The sequence below is a fragment of the Pan troglodytes genome, chromosome X (genome assembly GCF_028858775.2).
Source record: "Pan troglodytes isolate AG18354 chromosome X, NHGRI_mPanTro3-v2.0_pri, whole genome shotgun sequence".
In the NCBI taxonomy this organism is placed as follows: Eukaryota; Metazoa; Chordata; class Mammalia; order Primates; family Hominidae; genus Pan; species Pan troglodytes.
In genome coordinates, this window is record NC_072421.2 from 78,866,991 (window position 1) to 78,885,673 (window position 18,683).

General features: G+C 37.2%; 1 protein-coding gene across 1 annotated transcript in view; it reads left to right on the top strand.

Moving 5' to 3' along the window:
* Window positions 1-5,197: 5,197 nt before the first annotated feature.
* The window catches only part of SH3BGRL (SH3 domain binding glutamate rich protein like), a 98,613-nt gene continuing 85,127 nt past the window's right edge, over window positions 5,198-18,683 (top strand). Inside the window, 1 exon segment of the mRNA NM_001246405.2 lies at window positions 5,198-5,305. Coding sequence (NP_001233334.1) covers window positions 5,261-5,305 — 45 coding nt within the window. The 5' untranslated portion in view covers window positions 5,198-5,260.

Below are 18,683 nucleotides of genomic sequence, written 5' to 3' on the forward strand. Positions count from 1 at the left end.
CCACCATGATTGTAAGTCTCCTGAGGCCTCTCCAGCTATGCAGAACTGTGAGTCAATTAAACCTCTTTCCTTTATAAATTACCCAGTCTTTGGTATTTCTTTATAGCAGTGTGAAACAAACAGACTAATACACACCACTTCACAGTGTATCAAACATAAAAATGCAAATATACTTATAATCCCACTTAAATATAAATATTAAGCATATTCTAAAATTTGTATAACTTTGTTTTAAAATTTAAAAAATTTTCAGCCACAAGCAATTCATTAAAATATGCTCGACAGTGATTTCTCTGCAGAAACAGGAATTCTGCTTATGTGAGATAAAAATGTAAACTCCAAATTGTTTTCAAATGAAATGAAATTTTTACAAATAGTAAACTTAATATTCAATGAAGTTGACATGATAATGTTTTTCAGACAGTTCATTAAACATTTCTACAGCATAATTTTGTAGTGTTTTGTAGGTAAATAATATTTTAACTTTCTCAGAAGTTTAAAAGTAGGTAAAATTTCTGCTTCTGGAAAAGGTGGGGACTAGGTGATCTGGAACTCTCTTGATAAAGGGAATTTAAAATATTGGAAGGTATTTTATAATACATGAAAAATATCAAAGACCTCAAGAGGAAAGTGAGGAATTATCAGGGCGAGAAAAGAGGGTGAATTACAACTCCAAAGAGCTCAGTGATGATAAAGAGTGCTTCTGCTGAGGGGGTATTTGCTGATCAAGAAAATTCAGCTACTTTTGGTGTGGCAAATGAAAATAACTCACCTGGAGACTCTTAGTTCTGAGTGCGGGGTGAGAGCATAGCAGTGTCCACTTGAGAAGGGAAAGGGATGTCATACTACGGTAGTATAAGACAAATTATGTTCATTTTGCAAAATGAAAAAAAACAGAAGAAAGAGTCTCCTGTTGCATAGGCCGAAAAGTGCAATAGCAGTAGCCCTGATGTTGGCAATGAGGAGGGTGACTAGATCATGCTGACTTACTTTTGCCTGATTATTTGTATAAAGATTTTGAGTTGTGTCTAGCAAAGGCAAGAGTTGGATAAGTGGAGAGGGCAGAAAAGGTTATGAGAATGTGGGGAGAAGGTGAAGAAAGAAACAGGAAGAGCAAAGGCATGAGAGTGATCATAAGCATGATGATTGCAGCGGGTAGTCAACAATGATTACGTACATAGGGAAGTTAGTTTGGGGGAGCACTAAGTAAGATTGTATGAATAGTGTGGGCCTAGATTATGGTGAAAACTGTTTAGCAACATAATTTAGGTTTAGTTCGATAGTCAATGGAGAGCTAATTTAAGTATTTCTGCCTACGTTGTCTTCAGTAATATAAGAAAGTGGTGTTTTAGGATGAAAAAATTGCTAACTTTTTTTAGTACTTTCATTCTTCCAGGCAGTGAGTTAACAGTAATAGTTAAGAAGGTGGCCTCTGGAGGCTAGCAGCATCCTGATACCAAAGCCTGGCAGAGACACAACAACAAAAAAGGAGAATTTTAGGCCAATATCTCTGATGAACATCGATGTGAAAATCCTCAGTAAAATACTGGCAAACAGAATCTAGCAGTACATCAAAAAGCTTATCCACCACGATCAAGTTGGCTTCATCCCTGGGATGCAAGGCTAGTTCAATATATGCAAATCAATTAATGTAATCCATCACATAAACAGAACTAATGACAAAAACCACACGATTATCTCAATAGATGCAGAAAAGGCCTTCGAAAAAATTTAACAGCCCTTCATGCTAAAAACTCTCAATAAACTAGGTATTGATGGAACATATCTCAAAATAAGGAGAGCTATTTATGACAAACCCACAGCCAACATAAAACTGAATGGACAAAAACTGGAAGCATTCCCTTTGAAAACTGGCACAAGACAAGGATGCCCTCTCTCACCAATCCTATTTAACATAGTGTTGGAAGTTCTGGCTAGGGCAATCAGGCAAGAGAAAGAAAGAATGGGTATTCAATTAGGAAAAGAGGAAGTCAAATTGTCCCTGTTTGCAGACGACATGATTGTATACTTAGAAAACCCCATTGTTTCAGCCCAAAATCTCCTTAAGCTGATAAGCAACTTCAGCAAAGTCTCAGGGTACAAAATCAATGTGCAAAGATCACAAGCATTCCTATACACCAATAACAGACAAACAAAGAGCCAAATCATGAGTGAACTCCCATTCACAATTGCTACAAATAGAATAAAATACCCAGGAATCCAACTTACAAGGGATGTGAAGGACCTCTTCAAGGAGAACTACAAACCACTGCTCAATGAAATAAAAGAGGACACAAACAAATGGAAGAACATTCCATGCTCATGGATAGGAAGAATCAATATCGTGAAAATGGCCATACTGTCCAAAGTAACTTATAGATTCAATGCTATCCCCATCAAGCTACCAATGACTTTCTTCACAGAATTGGAAAAAACTACTTTAAAGTTCATATGGAACCAAAAAAGAGCCCACATGGCCAAGACAATCCTAAGCAAAAAGAACAAAGCTGGAGGCATCATGCTACCTGACTTCAAACTATACTACAAGGCTACAGTAACCAAAACAGCATGGTAGTGGTACCAAAACAGATATATAGACCAATGGAACAGAACAGAGGTCTCAGAAATAACACCACACATCACAACCATCTGATCTTTGACAAACCTGACAACAAGCAATGGGGAAAGGATTCCCTATTTAATAAACGGTGCTGGGAAAACTGGCTAGCCATATGTAGAAAGCTGAAACTGGATCCTTTCCTTACACTGTATACAAAAATTGACTCAAGATGGATTAAAGATTTAAATGTAAGACCTAACACCATAAAAACCCTAGAAGAAGACCTAGGCAATACCATTCAGGACATAGGCATGGGCAAAGATTCATGACTAAAACACTGAAAGCAATGGCAACAAAAGCCAAAATAGACAAATGGGATCTAATTAAACTAAAGAGCTTCTGCACAGCAAAAGAAACTATCATCAGAGTGAACAGGCAACCTACAGAATGGGAGAAAATTTTTGCAATCTACTCATCTGACAAAGGGCTAATATCCAGAATCTACGAAGAACTTAAACAAATTTACAAGAAAAAAACAACCCCATCAAAATGTGGGCAAAGGATATGAACAGACATTTCTCAAAAGAAGACATTTATGCAGCCAACAGACATATGCAAAAATGCTCATCATCACTGGTCATGAGAGAAATGCAAATCAAAACCACAATGAAATACCATCTCATGCTAGTTAGAATGGCAATCATACAACAGATGCTGGAGAGGGTTTGGAGAAATAGGAATGCTTTTATACTGTTGGTGGGAGTGTAAATTAGTTCAACCATTGTGGAAGACAGTGTGGCAATCCCCCAAGGATCTAGACTAGAAATGTCATTTGACCCAGCAATCTCATTACTGAGCATATACCCAAAGGATTATAAATCTTTCTATAATAAAGACACATGCACATGTATGTTTATTGCAGCACTATTCACAATAGCAAAGACTTGGAACCAACTCAAATGTCCCAGTGATAGACTGGATTAAGAAAATGTGGCACATGTACACCATGGAATACTATGCAGCCATAGAAAAGGATGAGTTCATGTCCTTTGCAGGGACATGGATGAAGCTGGAAACCATCATTCTAAGCAAACTATCACAAGGACAGAAAACCAAACACCGCATGTTCTCACTCATATGTGGGAGTTGAACAATGAGAACACATGGACACGGGACAGGGAACATCACACCCCGGGGCCAGTCGGGGGGTGGGGGGCTGGAGGAGTGATAGCATTAGGTGAAATACCTAATGTAAATGACGAGTTGATGGGTGCAGCAAACCAACATGGCACATGTATACCTATGTAACAAACCTGCACGTTGTGCACATGTACCCTAGAATTTAAAGTATAATAAAAAAAAAATAAGAAGGTGGCCTCTGGAGTTCCTGACTCTGGAATGTACTAACCATATGATTTTAGGAAAACTATTTTTCTGGGTTTCAGTTTCTTCATCTGTAAAATTAATGTAATAGTACCCACCTCTTGAGGTTGTTTTAAGGACAACATGTAAAGAGATTAATTTGGAATTAGTATTTAAGACAGATTGGAGAAGGGAAAACCTGTGGGTAGGGAACAGTTAACAAAGCTATTGTAAGCACTGAGCCTAGGCAAAGACAGTAAACCACTAGACTGGAGACAGTGGAAAAACAGCAAAGGAAAAGAAGTAGGACAAGCGACTGACTCCTTCTCTCCACTCTCATTCATCTTGCAAATTCCTTTTTTTCTGTTCATTTAACATAATCTGGGAACCTAAAACTACACTTTGAAGTATATGGTCTGTCTCTGGACATTATCAACTGTTTGCTCATTTCCTTAGAGCTACAAATAACCATCTGATCTCTCTCTTCACCATTTCAACATCTGCAATATGTTCTCCCAAATCCCTTACTTCAGTCAGTTAAAAAGCAAAACAAAACAAAAATCATCCATCTTTTTACACAATATTTTCAATCTTTTCTTTGTAATTTATTCCTTCATTCATAAACTTGCCAATCAGGCCTCCTGCAAATTCCCACGGAAGCAGGCTTCCCTAATTTAACAAAACACAAAATTCAAAAAGAAAACCAATCCTGCCATTTCCGGGCTTAAGGAAACCTGAAACTTTCCTTCAAAACTCTGCGGCATTGCTCAGTACTTTAGTGCCTAATTCCTACAACGAGCTAAGATCAGAAAAATCACTACGTAATAGGAATCTTAAAATGCGCAAGGCTTTGAGAACATGGGTTTTCAACATACAGCTTGCTCTTTCAGGATCTGTCTTCTTATTTGCATATATTTCTGAGCAGGAAGTTATGCGCAGTACTTTTAGTCTCCGCGTGAAAAGGTCCTTCATGCTAATCTAATTCAATTCAGTTCTCCTTTTTCTTTCTTCTTCTCCTCGCCCTCTTCTCAGGGAAGGAATCGTCAAAAATCAATGTTTCAACAGATCTCGCGGTGCTATTCGAGATTCCCTATTAAAAAAAATAGAATTGATGCAAACAGCCTGTTCCTTCCGGGGTTTTGGGCTGGAACTGCAGCGCTTAGAGAGCTCGGTGGAAGCTGCTAAAGGCGGAGGCGGGGCTCCGGCGAGTTCTCCTTCCACCTTCCCCCACCCTTCTCTGCCAACCGCTGTTTCAGCCCCTAGCTGGATTCCAGCCATTGCTGCAGCTGCTCCACAGCCCTTTTCAGGACCCAAACAACCGCAGCCGCTGTTCCCAGGATGGTGATCCGTGTATATATTGCATCTTCCTCTGGCTCTACAGCGGTAAGGAGAGTGGGGAGTCCACCTTTGTTGTTTTTCTACACACCAGTCCTCTGCTGCCCCAGAACCATTAAAATGCAGAAGTTCCTCTGGCAGCTTCTCCTTTGGAAGACTCATGCATCCCCCATCCCACCCTTCTTCTTCCCTTTTTTCCCTTTGTTGCATCGATTTCATTTTTTTTTCCACATAGAGTTCAGCTTTGTTTGCTTCGTGACGTTGGGGGGCACATTTCTCCTTTGAAGGAAAACGAAAGCTACCAAGTTTTGGGAGATGGGAGATGGTGCTATACGGTCTTTAGGGTTACGTGAAGTCAAGTAAAATCGCACACTGGTGAGTTTCAAGAGTGAGACATTTGATGAATACGCCCTAAGTACGGAGACAAGGAGGAGTGCACTTCTATAAAGGATGGGGGTACACATGCTGTAACTGGTGGGGATTGAGTGGAGGCCTACCGAGGCATTGTAATTATTCTGGGTGAGTGAGACCCTGGTAATAGAGTTATTTTGAGAGTGTGTAGAAGAAAGTGGTTAACTTGAGCTTGAAGGCCTGTTAGAACTAGACAAATTGGGAGGGGAAGTTGGTAACAATGACGTAAATTTTTTTTTAACTTAATATGACACGAGATTCAGTTTTCCCCCCATATTGTCCCTTATTTTGACTTTTTCTATTCTTTCAAAATATTTTACTTTTAAATTTCTCTCACTGCTTCAAATATATGAGAACTGGATAGGGAGCTCAGTGGCTTCTTGTGTAGTGGTAGCCTGAGTTGCTGCTGCTTCAAATGATAGGACTTTCTCTTTCATGGATTCACTTACTCTTAATTTAGAATAACAAATTTTCAGCAGCTGTCGGGAGAATATGATAAACTGGGGTGCAAGATGAGTGTATATCCATGATAAATGAAAGTGTTTCTGCTTTTTACAACTCAAGAGAAAGGCAGACAGTGGCAAGAACAGATGTGTGGGTTCAGATTGTAGGGTATAGGAACCCCTTCCGTCTTCTTGAGCTTTAGAGCAGCAGCTAATCCAGGTTGTTGTGTGTTTTTATTTTTTGGCTTGTTTATTTACACCTGAGAGGATGTGGAATGGAAGTGGAGGTTATGTTAAATCACAAGAACCTTGATATTTGAACTTTGTCTTCTCTGGCCACCATGTGTGGATATGTTTATGCAATTTTGGAATATCAGAAAATTTAATCTTACGTTTTTTGAATAAGTTTAGGTTGAAAAAAAAGAACACCTTTTATATTTCCTTTGGACCTAATTTTATGAGCCTCTTGCTTTATTATTTTCCATACATATTGTCTAATATTTCAAAGTAAAATTTGAGTTGCTCAGAGTCTCAACTCAATCCAATAATTGTAAAGTCCAACTTAATGCCTTTAGTTAAACCCCTAATGAGACTGAACAGATCAGGCAGTTAGTTTTGCTTTGGGAGTCATACAGTTTCAATACTGTTATTTATTCTTTGCTTTCTCCTTCCTCTACCCCTTCTTCAAAAGTAGATTCAACAAGAAACTGCTTTCAGAATTTCTATTCAAGTAAGAATAACTGCACCTCTCTTTGTTAAGTCTTAAGTTTCCAAGAGCCTTAGAAATGGCTGCTGTCTTCTATTATTTCCTTTATTGGACTCCTTTTTTTTTTTTTTTTAGATTTCAACTTTTATTTTAGATTCAGAGGGTACATGTGCAGATTTGATGCATGGGTATACTGTGCAAGGTTTGGGGTACCATTGAACCTCTCACCCTGGTAGTGGGCGTAGTACCCAATAGGTAATTTTACAACCTTTGCCTTCCTCCCTCCCTCCTCTGTAGTCTTCAGTGTCTATTCTTCCCATCTTTGTTGGACTTTGTTGTTGAAGACCATGCAAATGGCAGATGTTTATGGTATTTGTATTTTATTTCAATTTTTTGTCATAAGTAGTTAGAAATTTATTAGAAATTTATCTACTGTAGTAATTATAGTTCAATGAACCTGTTATCAAAATTCTACTTCATAATGCCAAAATAAATCCTTGCTTTATTATAATATTACAACACTTTTAAATAATACCAAAACAGTGTAAAGTGAGTACTTCTTTGTAACGTGAATGGAGTGGTGATTACTTCAGAAAGGCACTTTTCAGTTTGCTGTACTAAAGTTTTCCTTTAAGATTGATGCCCTGTTTGTTTTAATACATAAGTTAGAAAGTTTTGAGCAAATATCCTGATGGAATCCTCCAATTGCACATAGTGAGATACTTCAATAAGTGACTAAGTTTAGTTGTCTGAAGAACAGTTAAAAGCTTCTTTGCTTTGGATTGGTGGTAGCTGACTGTTTCTTAATCTTCCTACTGGTTGTCATTAAAAAAAACAACAACAGATGTTATAGTGGTTATACTGGGCAGAGTGGGGGATCTGGATCTGTGATAATTGGCAAGACAATGTTAACTTATTATGGTGGCGGGCGCCTGCAGTCCCAGCCACTCGGGAGGCTGAGGCAGGAGAATGGCGTGAACCCAAGAGGCGGAGCTTGCGGTGAGCAGAGATCGCACCACTGCACTCCAGCCTGGGCAACAGAGCGAGACTTTCTCTCAAAAACAAAACAAAACAAAACAAAAAAAGTGGCCTAATAGTGAAGAGTAGCACTTGCTTCTTGAAAGTTTAGAAATGAAAACAAGTATGTTGGTCTTTGCAATGGATTTCATTTTTTATTTTTATTGATATATCATAATTGTGCATATTTATGGGGGACATATGATCTTTTGATACATGCACACAATGTGTGATGATCAAATTAGGGTAATTAGGATATCCGTTACCGCAAACATTTATCATTTATTTGTGGTGGGAACATTCCAAATATTCTAGCTGTTTTTTCTAGCTATACAGTAAATTATATTGGTAACTATAGCCACCCTATTGTGCAATTGAACAGTGGATCTTATTCCTTCTATCTAACTGTATTTGTGTACTCATTAACCAACCTCTCTTAATCCTTCTTTCCCCCTACCCTTCTCAGCCTCTGGTAACCACCATTCTACCCAATATCTTCATGGGATCGACTTTTTTAGCTCCCACATGGGTGAGAACGTGTGGTATGTCTTTTGTCTTTCTGTGTTATGTCTTAGTTCACTTAAAATAATGTCCTCCAGGCTCATCCATGTTGTCACAAATAACAGAATATCATTTTTATGGCTGAATAATATTTTATTTTGTGTGTGTATATATATGTGTGTATATATATGTGTGTGTATATATATATCTATGTATATCACATTTCCTTTATTCATTCATCCATTGATGGACACTTAGCCACATATCATAGTTATTTTGAATAGTTCTTTAATAAACATGGGAGTGCAGATATTTCTTTGATATACTGATATCCTTTCTTTTGGATATATACCCAAAAGTGAGATTGCTAAATCATGTGATAGTTCTATTTTTGTTTTTTTAGGAACCTCTATGCTGTTTTCCATGGCAGCTCTAGATCATGTGGTAGTTCTATTTTTGTTTTTTTGAGAAATCTCTGTGCTGTTTTCCATAGCAGCTGTACTAATTTACATTCCCAGCAAAAGTGTACTAGTATTCCGCTTTCTCAGTGCCCTTACCAGCATTTGTTATCTTTTTAGTAATAGCCATTTTAATTGGAGTGAGATGTTATCTCATTATGGTTTTGATTTGCATTTCCCTGATGGTTAGTGATGCGGAACATTTTTTCTTATACCTGTTTGCGATTTGTGTGTCTTCTTTTGTGAAATGTTTATTGAAATCATTTGCCATTTAAAAAAATTGGATTATTTGTTTTTTTGTGGGTTTCTTTTTTGCTACTGACTTCCTTATATATTCCACATATTAATCTCTTGTCAGATGGATAGTTGGAAAATATTTCCTCCCATTTTTAGGTTTCTCCTTACTCTTTTGATTGTTTCCTTTGCTGTGCAGAAGCTTTTTAGCTTAATATAGTTCCATGTGTCTATTTTTACTTTCATTGCCTGTTTTTGAGGTTTTACCCAAAAAATCTTTGCCCAGACCAATGTAATGGACTTCTTGATGGTAACCATAATAATGATAGTCAGTAGAAACCCTTAAGTATGTCAGATACTATCTCATTTTTTAAAAATAATCCTTTGAATTAAGCACTATGATTATCTCTATTTTTCAGAGAAGGAAATACAGTATACAAGTTCAAAGAGTAAATAGCTTTCTCAAGGTTACACAGTTGGTAAGCCATAGAGCTTGAATCCAAGCAAGATGTTTGAATCCAAAGAATATGTACTTAACCACTAAGAAATGCATCCTCCCAGTGATTTATGGCAACTAGTAGGCATGAGGAAATAAATTTGAACACGAGTAAGAGATAGGGGAGAAAGTAAGTCCTGTAAGTGGAAGAAGAGTTGCCTGGGCATGTGCATATAGGGGAATAGAGAAATGGGCAGCTAGTGTGTAGGAGGGATATTGTGTCTAAAAGGGAATGTCTGTAAGTAGGGTAAGTGACTGTTCACCCAAGGCCAAGAAGATAGAGAAGACCTACACAGTTGGAAAGCCTAAACTGGTCTGGTATAGGTCAAGATATAAAATTCAGGCCTTAATACTGTTTAGTTTGATGGGAACCATTTAACAAGAATGCAGCTTCCAAGTAGTCTGTCTATATGAAGTGATTTCTGCCTGTTCAGAATTGTTTATACATGTCTTAACTCACTGTGACACAGGTATATGCCACGTTTTGTTTCTTGAGACTGTAATGCCTTGTAAATTTACATTTAATGGAAAATGAATAGTAATCTCAGAGCCTATATAAGTTAATAAATTGCAATAACTTCTTAACAAAAATCAACATTGGCCTAGGATGAGAATTGCTAGAGAGATGATAGCTTGGAGAATTTTAACTGGTTTGGGAGTTTTTTCCCTATACTTATTTCCCCAAGACCCATAATGATCTCCATTTCATGGCATCTATGCATTCTATTTGTGCCTTGGTGTAGAAATTTTAAGATTGTGGGAAATAGATGATTTCTTAGGGTTTTAATTGTGAAGTAACCTTTAAAAATTGATGTATTTTATATAACTGATAAAACAGAAGCTAGTTGTAGCTTGGATTGTCCACAAATATACATAATTTTTCTCTATGGTTGTACTCTGCACAATTTATAACAACAGATAAAACAACGTTCTGGATTGTGTAATTAGTCACTAGTCACAGTATTTTCTTCATCTGGATAATATAGAAGAGCAAGACACAGTTCTTCATTATGTGGTTCTCAAATAATTGTACTTTAGGCGCAGAATGTTTTGCTGCTCTGTCTGTATTTATACATTAAACATTGATTTTGTGTATGCAAGGATTTTTGTCATATCTTCCAAAGTTTGTTTGAATGTTGTTTAAAGGTGTTCATAGAAGATGTTCACTTAGAAGACTAAAATTAGAAACTGTTCACCAAATGACTGGGACATGCTTTTTGGAGGTCCCTAACAGTGGAAAATGGCAGCTTTCACATGGCAAATGTGGAGACTCAAGATCAGTGCTTTCAAATTGATGCTTAGTATTTGATGGCTGATTTCCTAAATTTCACAGAAACATTGGAAGAATTTGGCCCAAAAAGAGGCTGATCAGTGATCAGTGATGGTGATTCTTGGGCATTTAAAAAGATGCTTAAATGTTACATGGTTGTAGGGAAGAATATATTGTGAAAGTTTAGTAAAAGATTAATTATCTGGGCCGGGCACAGTGGCTAACACCTGTAATCCCAGCACTTTGGGAGGCTGAGCCAGGCGGATCACGAGGTCAGGAGTTCAAGACCAGCCTGGCTAACACGGTGAAACCCCATCTCTACTAAAAATACAAAAACAAAAAAATAGCCGGGCGTGGTGGCGGGCACCTGTAGTCCCAGCTACTTGGGAGGCTGAGGCAGGAGAATGGCCTGAACCCGGAAGGCAGAGGTTGCAGTGAGCTGAGATCATGCCACTGCACTCCAACCTGGGTGACAGAGCGAGACACTGTCTCAAAAAAAAAAAAAATCATTATTTGGTAGAAGAGAAAGATAAAATGGACTTATTTCTAGCACAAAGACTAGTTACTTTGTTGAGGAAGGGTTTTGATCAATAAACCCTCCACCAGGGTTAGCCTAGGGAAAAAATAAATAAACCTCAAATGTCAATCAGATTGAATGTTCTCTGTAGCTAATCTTTAAAATCTTTTATGAAATATATATTGTGCAATTAACCATGTATCATTTACAAAAACATTTCCTGCTTTAATGGAATTAACAAGGTTGAATTTTGTATTTCATTTCTTACTGATACAAGTAAACAGATTAAGAGAGAAGCTGCTGGTTAACTATCTGACCATCTGTTTGCTTTCAGATCTACTTTGCGGCCCACTAGGAGGCCTTTTAAACCCAGTCTTTAATTACTTTCTTCAATCCAGACCAAGGTTAAACAAAAGTACATTTAGAGAGACGAGGCGGTTCATTTATGATGACTGTTTTCATTAATATGAGAGACAAAGCTGACTTTTTACACTTGGGCAGCAGAGAAGAATTTTAAGCAAGGAGATTTTTTTTCTAGCCCAGGTCTTGCCTGTTGGTTTTATTAGGTTTGCTTGAAATCTTGCAGATTGCCAGAACATCAGGCAAAAAATTCAAATATAAGTTTAAAAATATCATAACAAATTCAAAGACTGTATATTTAAGTATTCAATGACGCTAGGTTTTTTGTTGTTGTATTGCCCTTTCGTTAGCATAACTAAGTTTTTTTTTTGTTTGTTTGTTTTTTTTTAAGACGGAGTCTCACTCTGTCACCCAGGCTGTGGTGTAATGGCATGATCTTGGCTCACTGCAATCTCTGCCTCCCAGGCTCAAGCGATCTTCCTGCTTCAGCCTCTCAAGTAGCTGGGACCACAGACATGCACCACCAGGCCCAGATAACTTTTGTATTTTTGGTAGAGACAGGTTTTCACCACGTTGCCCAGGCTGGTCACAAACTCTTGAGCTAAAGTGATCCGCCCTCCTCGACCTTCCAAAGTGCTGGGATTACATGCGTGAGCCACCGTGCTCAGCTGCTAAGATTTGACTTTAGTAATAGTAAAGACAACAATTATTTATGCATTGTATATGTCAGGCAAGGTGCCCAGGGCTTTACCTACATTATTTTATTTAATTTATCTTTACAATAATATTTTTAACATAGTAATAACTACTATTAGATTCATTTTACCTAATTGGAGGGGGTATCTCTAAGATCCAGAAACATAGGTACATTGGTCAAGACTGAAGAGCTGGAAATGACAGGGCTGTGATCAGAACTCTGGTTGTTCGGACTTCAGAACCCACTCCTAAACGCTGTGTTATTTACACATCCTCTGTTTATAGGTATTGAATAGAAATTGTCAATACTACATAAAAATCCTGTTATATGATTTTGAAATACAATTGCCATTCAAGAGGGGATGATGTCTAAGTAGGCAAATGTGTTCTCATTCGTAACCCGTACTGGAGAGTGAGATGAAAGTTGGCATTGGTGGGCAGGCTGGGTTTAGGGAGGATAGTAGCACCATGTTCTTTTAAAATGTGGTTCTTTTTTTAAAATCAAATGAATTCATCGAGGGCACACTTAAAAATAATATTTGTCTGTACTTTCTTATGCTGGCCTGTGTTACATACTGAATTTTTATGACTGATTCTCTTCCATGTTATGTGGCTATAGACCAACATAATTAAAAGGTGGTTTCTATGATTCTATAAATCTAAATTAACCAGGAAGGCAGTACTGCTATAACTTGTAAACTCTGGTTTTAGACTCTAGTCCTTGATTTCTGTCCCTTTGGCTTAGTCCTTTTTGGAAATGAGACCCTATCCTAGAGTTAGGGTCTAGCCAAGCCTTTCTGCTTGGGGGATTTCCAAAAATGAGTCAAGACAAATAAAATTTCACCTTTCAAACACCAGAGAATATTCATCTTAGGTAACATTTACTACATGAGAAAATTTTGTCTGTTTCACCATCACCTTTCAGCCAGTTGTTTCATTATAAGTGCAGCATGTTTTTCTGTTAAAATTATCAGTAAATATATATTTAATAGTAGTTGTATGATATTGGAGACCGTTCTCTTCAGTATGTTATATCAAATTTGATTTAGAAGGAAGACAAGCATATATAATTACTTAATTTATTAAACATATGATCAATCATCTTACTTTAATTTCTCATGCAAATTGTCAGCTTTAATGGGTAATAATATTAAGAGCTATAATTCATTGAGTCAGGCACACCGGTAAGAACTTTACATGTATTGTTTCATTTTTCTGACAGTTCAATGAAGCTAGTACTCTTATTATCTCTGTTTTTAAGAAGAGAGGCTCAGAGAACTAGCCAGGTCACAGAGCTAGTAAAGTACCCCCCAGGTTTGTCTGATTCCAGGGCCCATGATCTGAAACCCTATGATATTCTTCCCACTTGATGATATTCACTAATTACCCACTCTGAATGCAGCTCTGAAACTGATTTACAAGTCATTGTAATACTTCTTTTCTGATGAACTTGAAAAACCATGAAAAATACTTCTTAATTAACTGGTCTATAGCAATACGTGGTCTATAGAAATACTAAGGATAATTCTGGTGGTCTATTACATCAAGTGGAGAACTTGAGTTTATCAGAGGAGAAAATCAAAGTTATAAGAGCTCAGCATATACTATTAGTTAGAATGCAGAACATGTACCTTTATCTCAATTTAAGAAAATCATTTTATTGCAATCTAATGAAAAGTAGATAAGATGAATTGCTTTTTGAAGGGATTTTAAAGTTTTTTTAGCTGTAAGGGTGAGATATGTTTTATTGGCTATTGCCTGTGTGATTTGAGTAGGTCATAAAACTTTCTTTGCCTCTCATCATTCTCACAAGCTGAATATGAGTAACTTAAAATGAAGAGTATCATGAAAGAAAGCTTCTAGAAGTGTGTGATGGTTAATGCTGAGTGTCAATTTGATTGGATTGAGGGATACAAAGTATTAATCCTGGGTACTGTCTGTGTGGGTGTTGCCAAAAGAGATTAACATTTGAGGCCGGCGCGGTGGCTCACGCCTGTAATCTCAGCACTTTGTGGGGGCAGAGGCGGGCGGATCACGAGGTCAGGAGATCAAGACCATCCTGGCTAACAGGGTGAAACCCCGTCTCTACTGAAAATACAAAAAAAATTAGCAGGGCGTGGTGGCAGGCGCCTGTAGTCCCAGCTACCCGGGAGGCTGAGGCAGGAGAATGGTGTGAACCCGGGAGGCGGAGCTTGTAGTGAGCTGAGATCGCGCCACTGCACCCCAGCCTGGGCTACAGAGCGAGACTCCGTCTCAAAAAAAAGTCAGTGAGTTGGGGAAGGCAGATCCACCCTAAATCTGATGGGCACAATCTAATCAGCTTCCAGCAAATATAAAGCAGGTAGAAAAACGTGAAAAAGAGAGACAGGCCTAGCCTCCCAGTTTACATGTTTCTCCCGTGCTGGACGCTTCCTGCCTTTGAACGTCGGACTTCAAGTTCTTCAGTTTTGGGACTTGGACTGGCTCTCCTTGATCCTCAGCTTGCAGAAAGCTTATTGTGGAACCTTGTGATCATGTAAGTTAATACTTAATAAACTCCATATATATATATATACACACACACATATATCCTACTACTTCTGCCCCTCTAAGAGAACCCTAATACAAAGTGTTGTTGGAAATTTATTACTAAAAATAATGAAATCTGATCTCAGACTTTCAGAAAAAACATAATTGGTCTTGTGATTCAGGTAAATAATTTTAACTTCTCAAAAGATTCAGTAGTTGGGGTGAAATATTTTCAGTGAATTTCTACTTAAAACTTAAGAGTAAAGGTAGACCTGGCACAATGGCTCATGTCTGTAATCCTAGTAACTTGGGAGGCCCAGCGGGGGACGATCATTTGAGGCTAGGCTTTTGAGACCAGCTTGGGGAACAAAGTGAGACCCTGTCTCTACAAAAAATAAAAAATAAAAAAAAAGAATAAAGATGTTAAATTTAAACTTTCTAAACAATGTTGAGGGGACAATCAGGGTTGTTGGTGGTGATGAGACAATTTGCCAGGTAACAAGACAAACACCTGGTGGGTTTTAAAGTGAGCAAAATGGAAGTGTGACAAGATCCAAAGTAAGGACAATTTTATACTCGACTTTGAATTCATGCTTTGAATTCATTCTTTTTTTTTGAAAAAGAGGATGTTGAAAGGCAAGTAAAAAATATTGTGAAAAAAATGTGACTAAACATTTACAAATTGACCATCAGATCAGATTAGGATTTTTTATTAGATCTTTAAGCTAAAGTTGAAGAATGAGTTTTGTTTAGTGTGTGTTTATATCCAATTAGAAATTGTGTGGCTATGATTAGGCTCTGTATGGGGAGCTTAAGAGAGGAGTGCATATCTCACTTGGGATTTAATCTGACTCAACCCATGAGTTGAACTCGAGAAGTAAAGTACACATCCCAGGGGATCCTTATGCTGCCCAAATGCCAGGGACTGCTTGGGACAGGTCCCACCAGACACACGGCATGTGTGCACTTTCCAAAGTCAGTCACTCTAGGTTTCATGAAAACTCAAAGCATCTAATACGATCTTGTCAAAATTATGTCTACATGTCCAAGTGGATTTACTGTAAATCAATGTCTAATTACTTTTTGAAAATTATTCACTTACAGAGATTGAATTGACTTTTTTTCATTTCATAATGTGGTTGAGTAGGAAAGTCTTAGAATTGTACTTTTTCGTTGAAGTATAAAACTAGCGATAGAGTGCATAAACATTATATTGCTTAAAATATATGGAGAGTGGCTCAAAAGGAGCTATTAGCACAAAAAATGAGATTCTATCTTGTGCAACAGCTCATGTAAGAGAAGAGATTTTGGGGAAGAAAATGAAATTTGAAAACTTGGATTGTCAAAACATGGATTTCTCCAAAAGCAGTTATAAGAAAAAAATAGTTGACTATCTCCCAGTGATTGAGGTAATCATGACCGAATTCTACACCCACACCTCCACAAAGTACCACCACTTGATGTCATACAATTTCTTCAAATATTTGAAGTTGGAATGGTGGGCATTAATTTGTGTATGTTTTAGTAAAAATATATAGCAATTTTTATTTCATATGATTAATGGTGAGTCATTATTCTATGTAAAAGCATATGATAAAAAGATAGATGGCATGTTGCACATAATAGCGTTATGCATTTTTCCTAAATATTTCCTTAAGCTTTAGCAATTGCCTCTTAGCAACTGTTTCAAGTTATATAAGGCAGATTTCTGTTCCTAATGAACAGATTTTGAGGCAAGGGGTATATTTTTACAGTTTTTTTTTAATTTTCCTCCTCATTTATTAATGGACCCATCAAAAGTTAAAAATACTTTGTAGAACTCTACTGTAGAATAGTACTATTTCAAAATTCAACAAAGTGATGAGTAGCAACTTATCATCTACCTCTTTCACTTCTTATTACACAGAATATAATTATAAACTGGTAAGTTTTTAAATAAATATTTTTTCACATATGAGTGGATGGCCTGTTGAAATTCAAGTGCAAAACAGGCCACCCAAGTGGAGATTTGCAGCTGCTAGATGGAAACATGTGACTAGAGTTTGGGAAAGACGGTGGATGGAGAGTAGATATGGGAGTCATTGATATATAGGTGCTACTTCAAACTATGGAAAAGAATGAACTCACTAGGAAAAAGGAATTATGGCATGAGATGAGAAGAGAGCTGAAAACAAAGACAGGACTTTGCTGAATGTTCACATTTCGGAGGAGGTGAAAGAAACAGGAACAGCAGGAAACACGTGGATTCATTAGGAAAGATCAGAGTAGCATCTTGTAATAGAAACCATGGTAGGGAAGAATTTTCAAGGAGAATGAACGTTGTTAGTTCCATACAGGAATTTTGAAAACTGATAAAAGGTCATTGAATTCAAAATAAGGAAATGATTAGTGACCTTGGAGGAAAGCAGTTTCAGTAGATTGGTGAAAACAACAGCCTGATTGGGAAAGGTTAAGAAATGGAGCAAATAATGAGGAAGAGATGAGTATATAGACTAATATTTGACTAGTTTGGTGAGAGGAAAGGAAAAAGAAGATTGCTGAAAATAGTTAAAATAAAATATTATTCCAGAGTTATTAAAAAAGAAGAAAATTAAGCGAACTGGAATTTTTCCTAGAAAAATCCTGTTTGTCTGTTTTCCCAGCTTAGATTTATCAGATCATTGTTGATTCTTTAATTTCACCATAGAATCAACTTTAAACTACCTCAGCGTCTAGTGGCTGAAATATTCAACAATTAATATTTGGAAATTGTGACAGAGAGAGAACATGAATATTTGTGATACGAAAGGATGAAAGCAAATAAATATTTTTATATTGTTCTACTTGAGAATGCCCAATGAATAATTTTATCAGACAAATGCATATTATTTCAAAAAGCATTTTATTACCCTCGTAAAAAATAAGCAGGAAAGTCAAAGTTCTCATAAAAAGTATGAAGAACAGCTGGACAATTTTTATTACCACCATTTATTTGCTCAAATTTAGTAAAGATCAGTTTGATTCTTTAGAACATATTGCTTTTTAAACTTTGACTTCTGGCTATGGGATGGATTATTTTAGTCATAAGAAAGTATAACTGATCTAATACTTTACACTTATTTTCCCTTCTCGCTAATGCCAATCTAGCTTCTAGGAGGCTGGAAAGAGTATACGGTTAGAAAATTGGTAGGCAGATCACTTCCTTTAAGATTTCTGGGCTGACTTAAGATCTGGTGAATACTATTCAAGAAAGAAGATAAAGAAAGGAAAATGGAATTAAATCAGAAGTTTGGGATTCCATATCAATGACATTATTCAATTCTAATGGAGAGAGTTTATGGAGCTCCGGTTCCATAAACTCTCTCCCCTAGAATTTCATACTTCTACATTCAATACTTTTACATTGAACTAACTTGATCGTATGTGCACATACATGTACCATATAAACACTTGGCAGAGATGTTCAAGTGCAGAGCCTTGCACAGGGTGGACAATTTGAATAGATTATGTAGATAGATCCTGCCGATTCTGAATCTATGATTTGTGCTTAGGAATTATCTTGCTTTCACCCTCAAATTCACTCACTCATTGAGAAAATACTTGTTGCCAGCCACTGGACTAAACTCTGGACCCAGGCTCTGAAGGACGAGAAAAGGCCAGGAATAAAGATTTTCTCAGCCTCCTCCCTGAGCCAGAATGAAGGAGAAAGTATGGGGATGTCAATTTGAGGGACTAAGTTACATGGTCTGCAAATAAGAAAGGAGTCAAGGCAGAGGTACTTTAGGGACTCTCTGCCTGCCTGTTGATAAGCTGCCTCATAGAAATTAGCA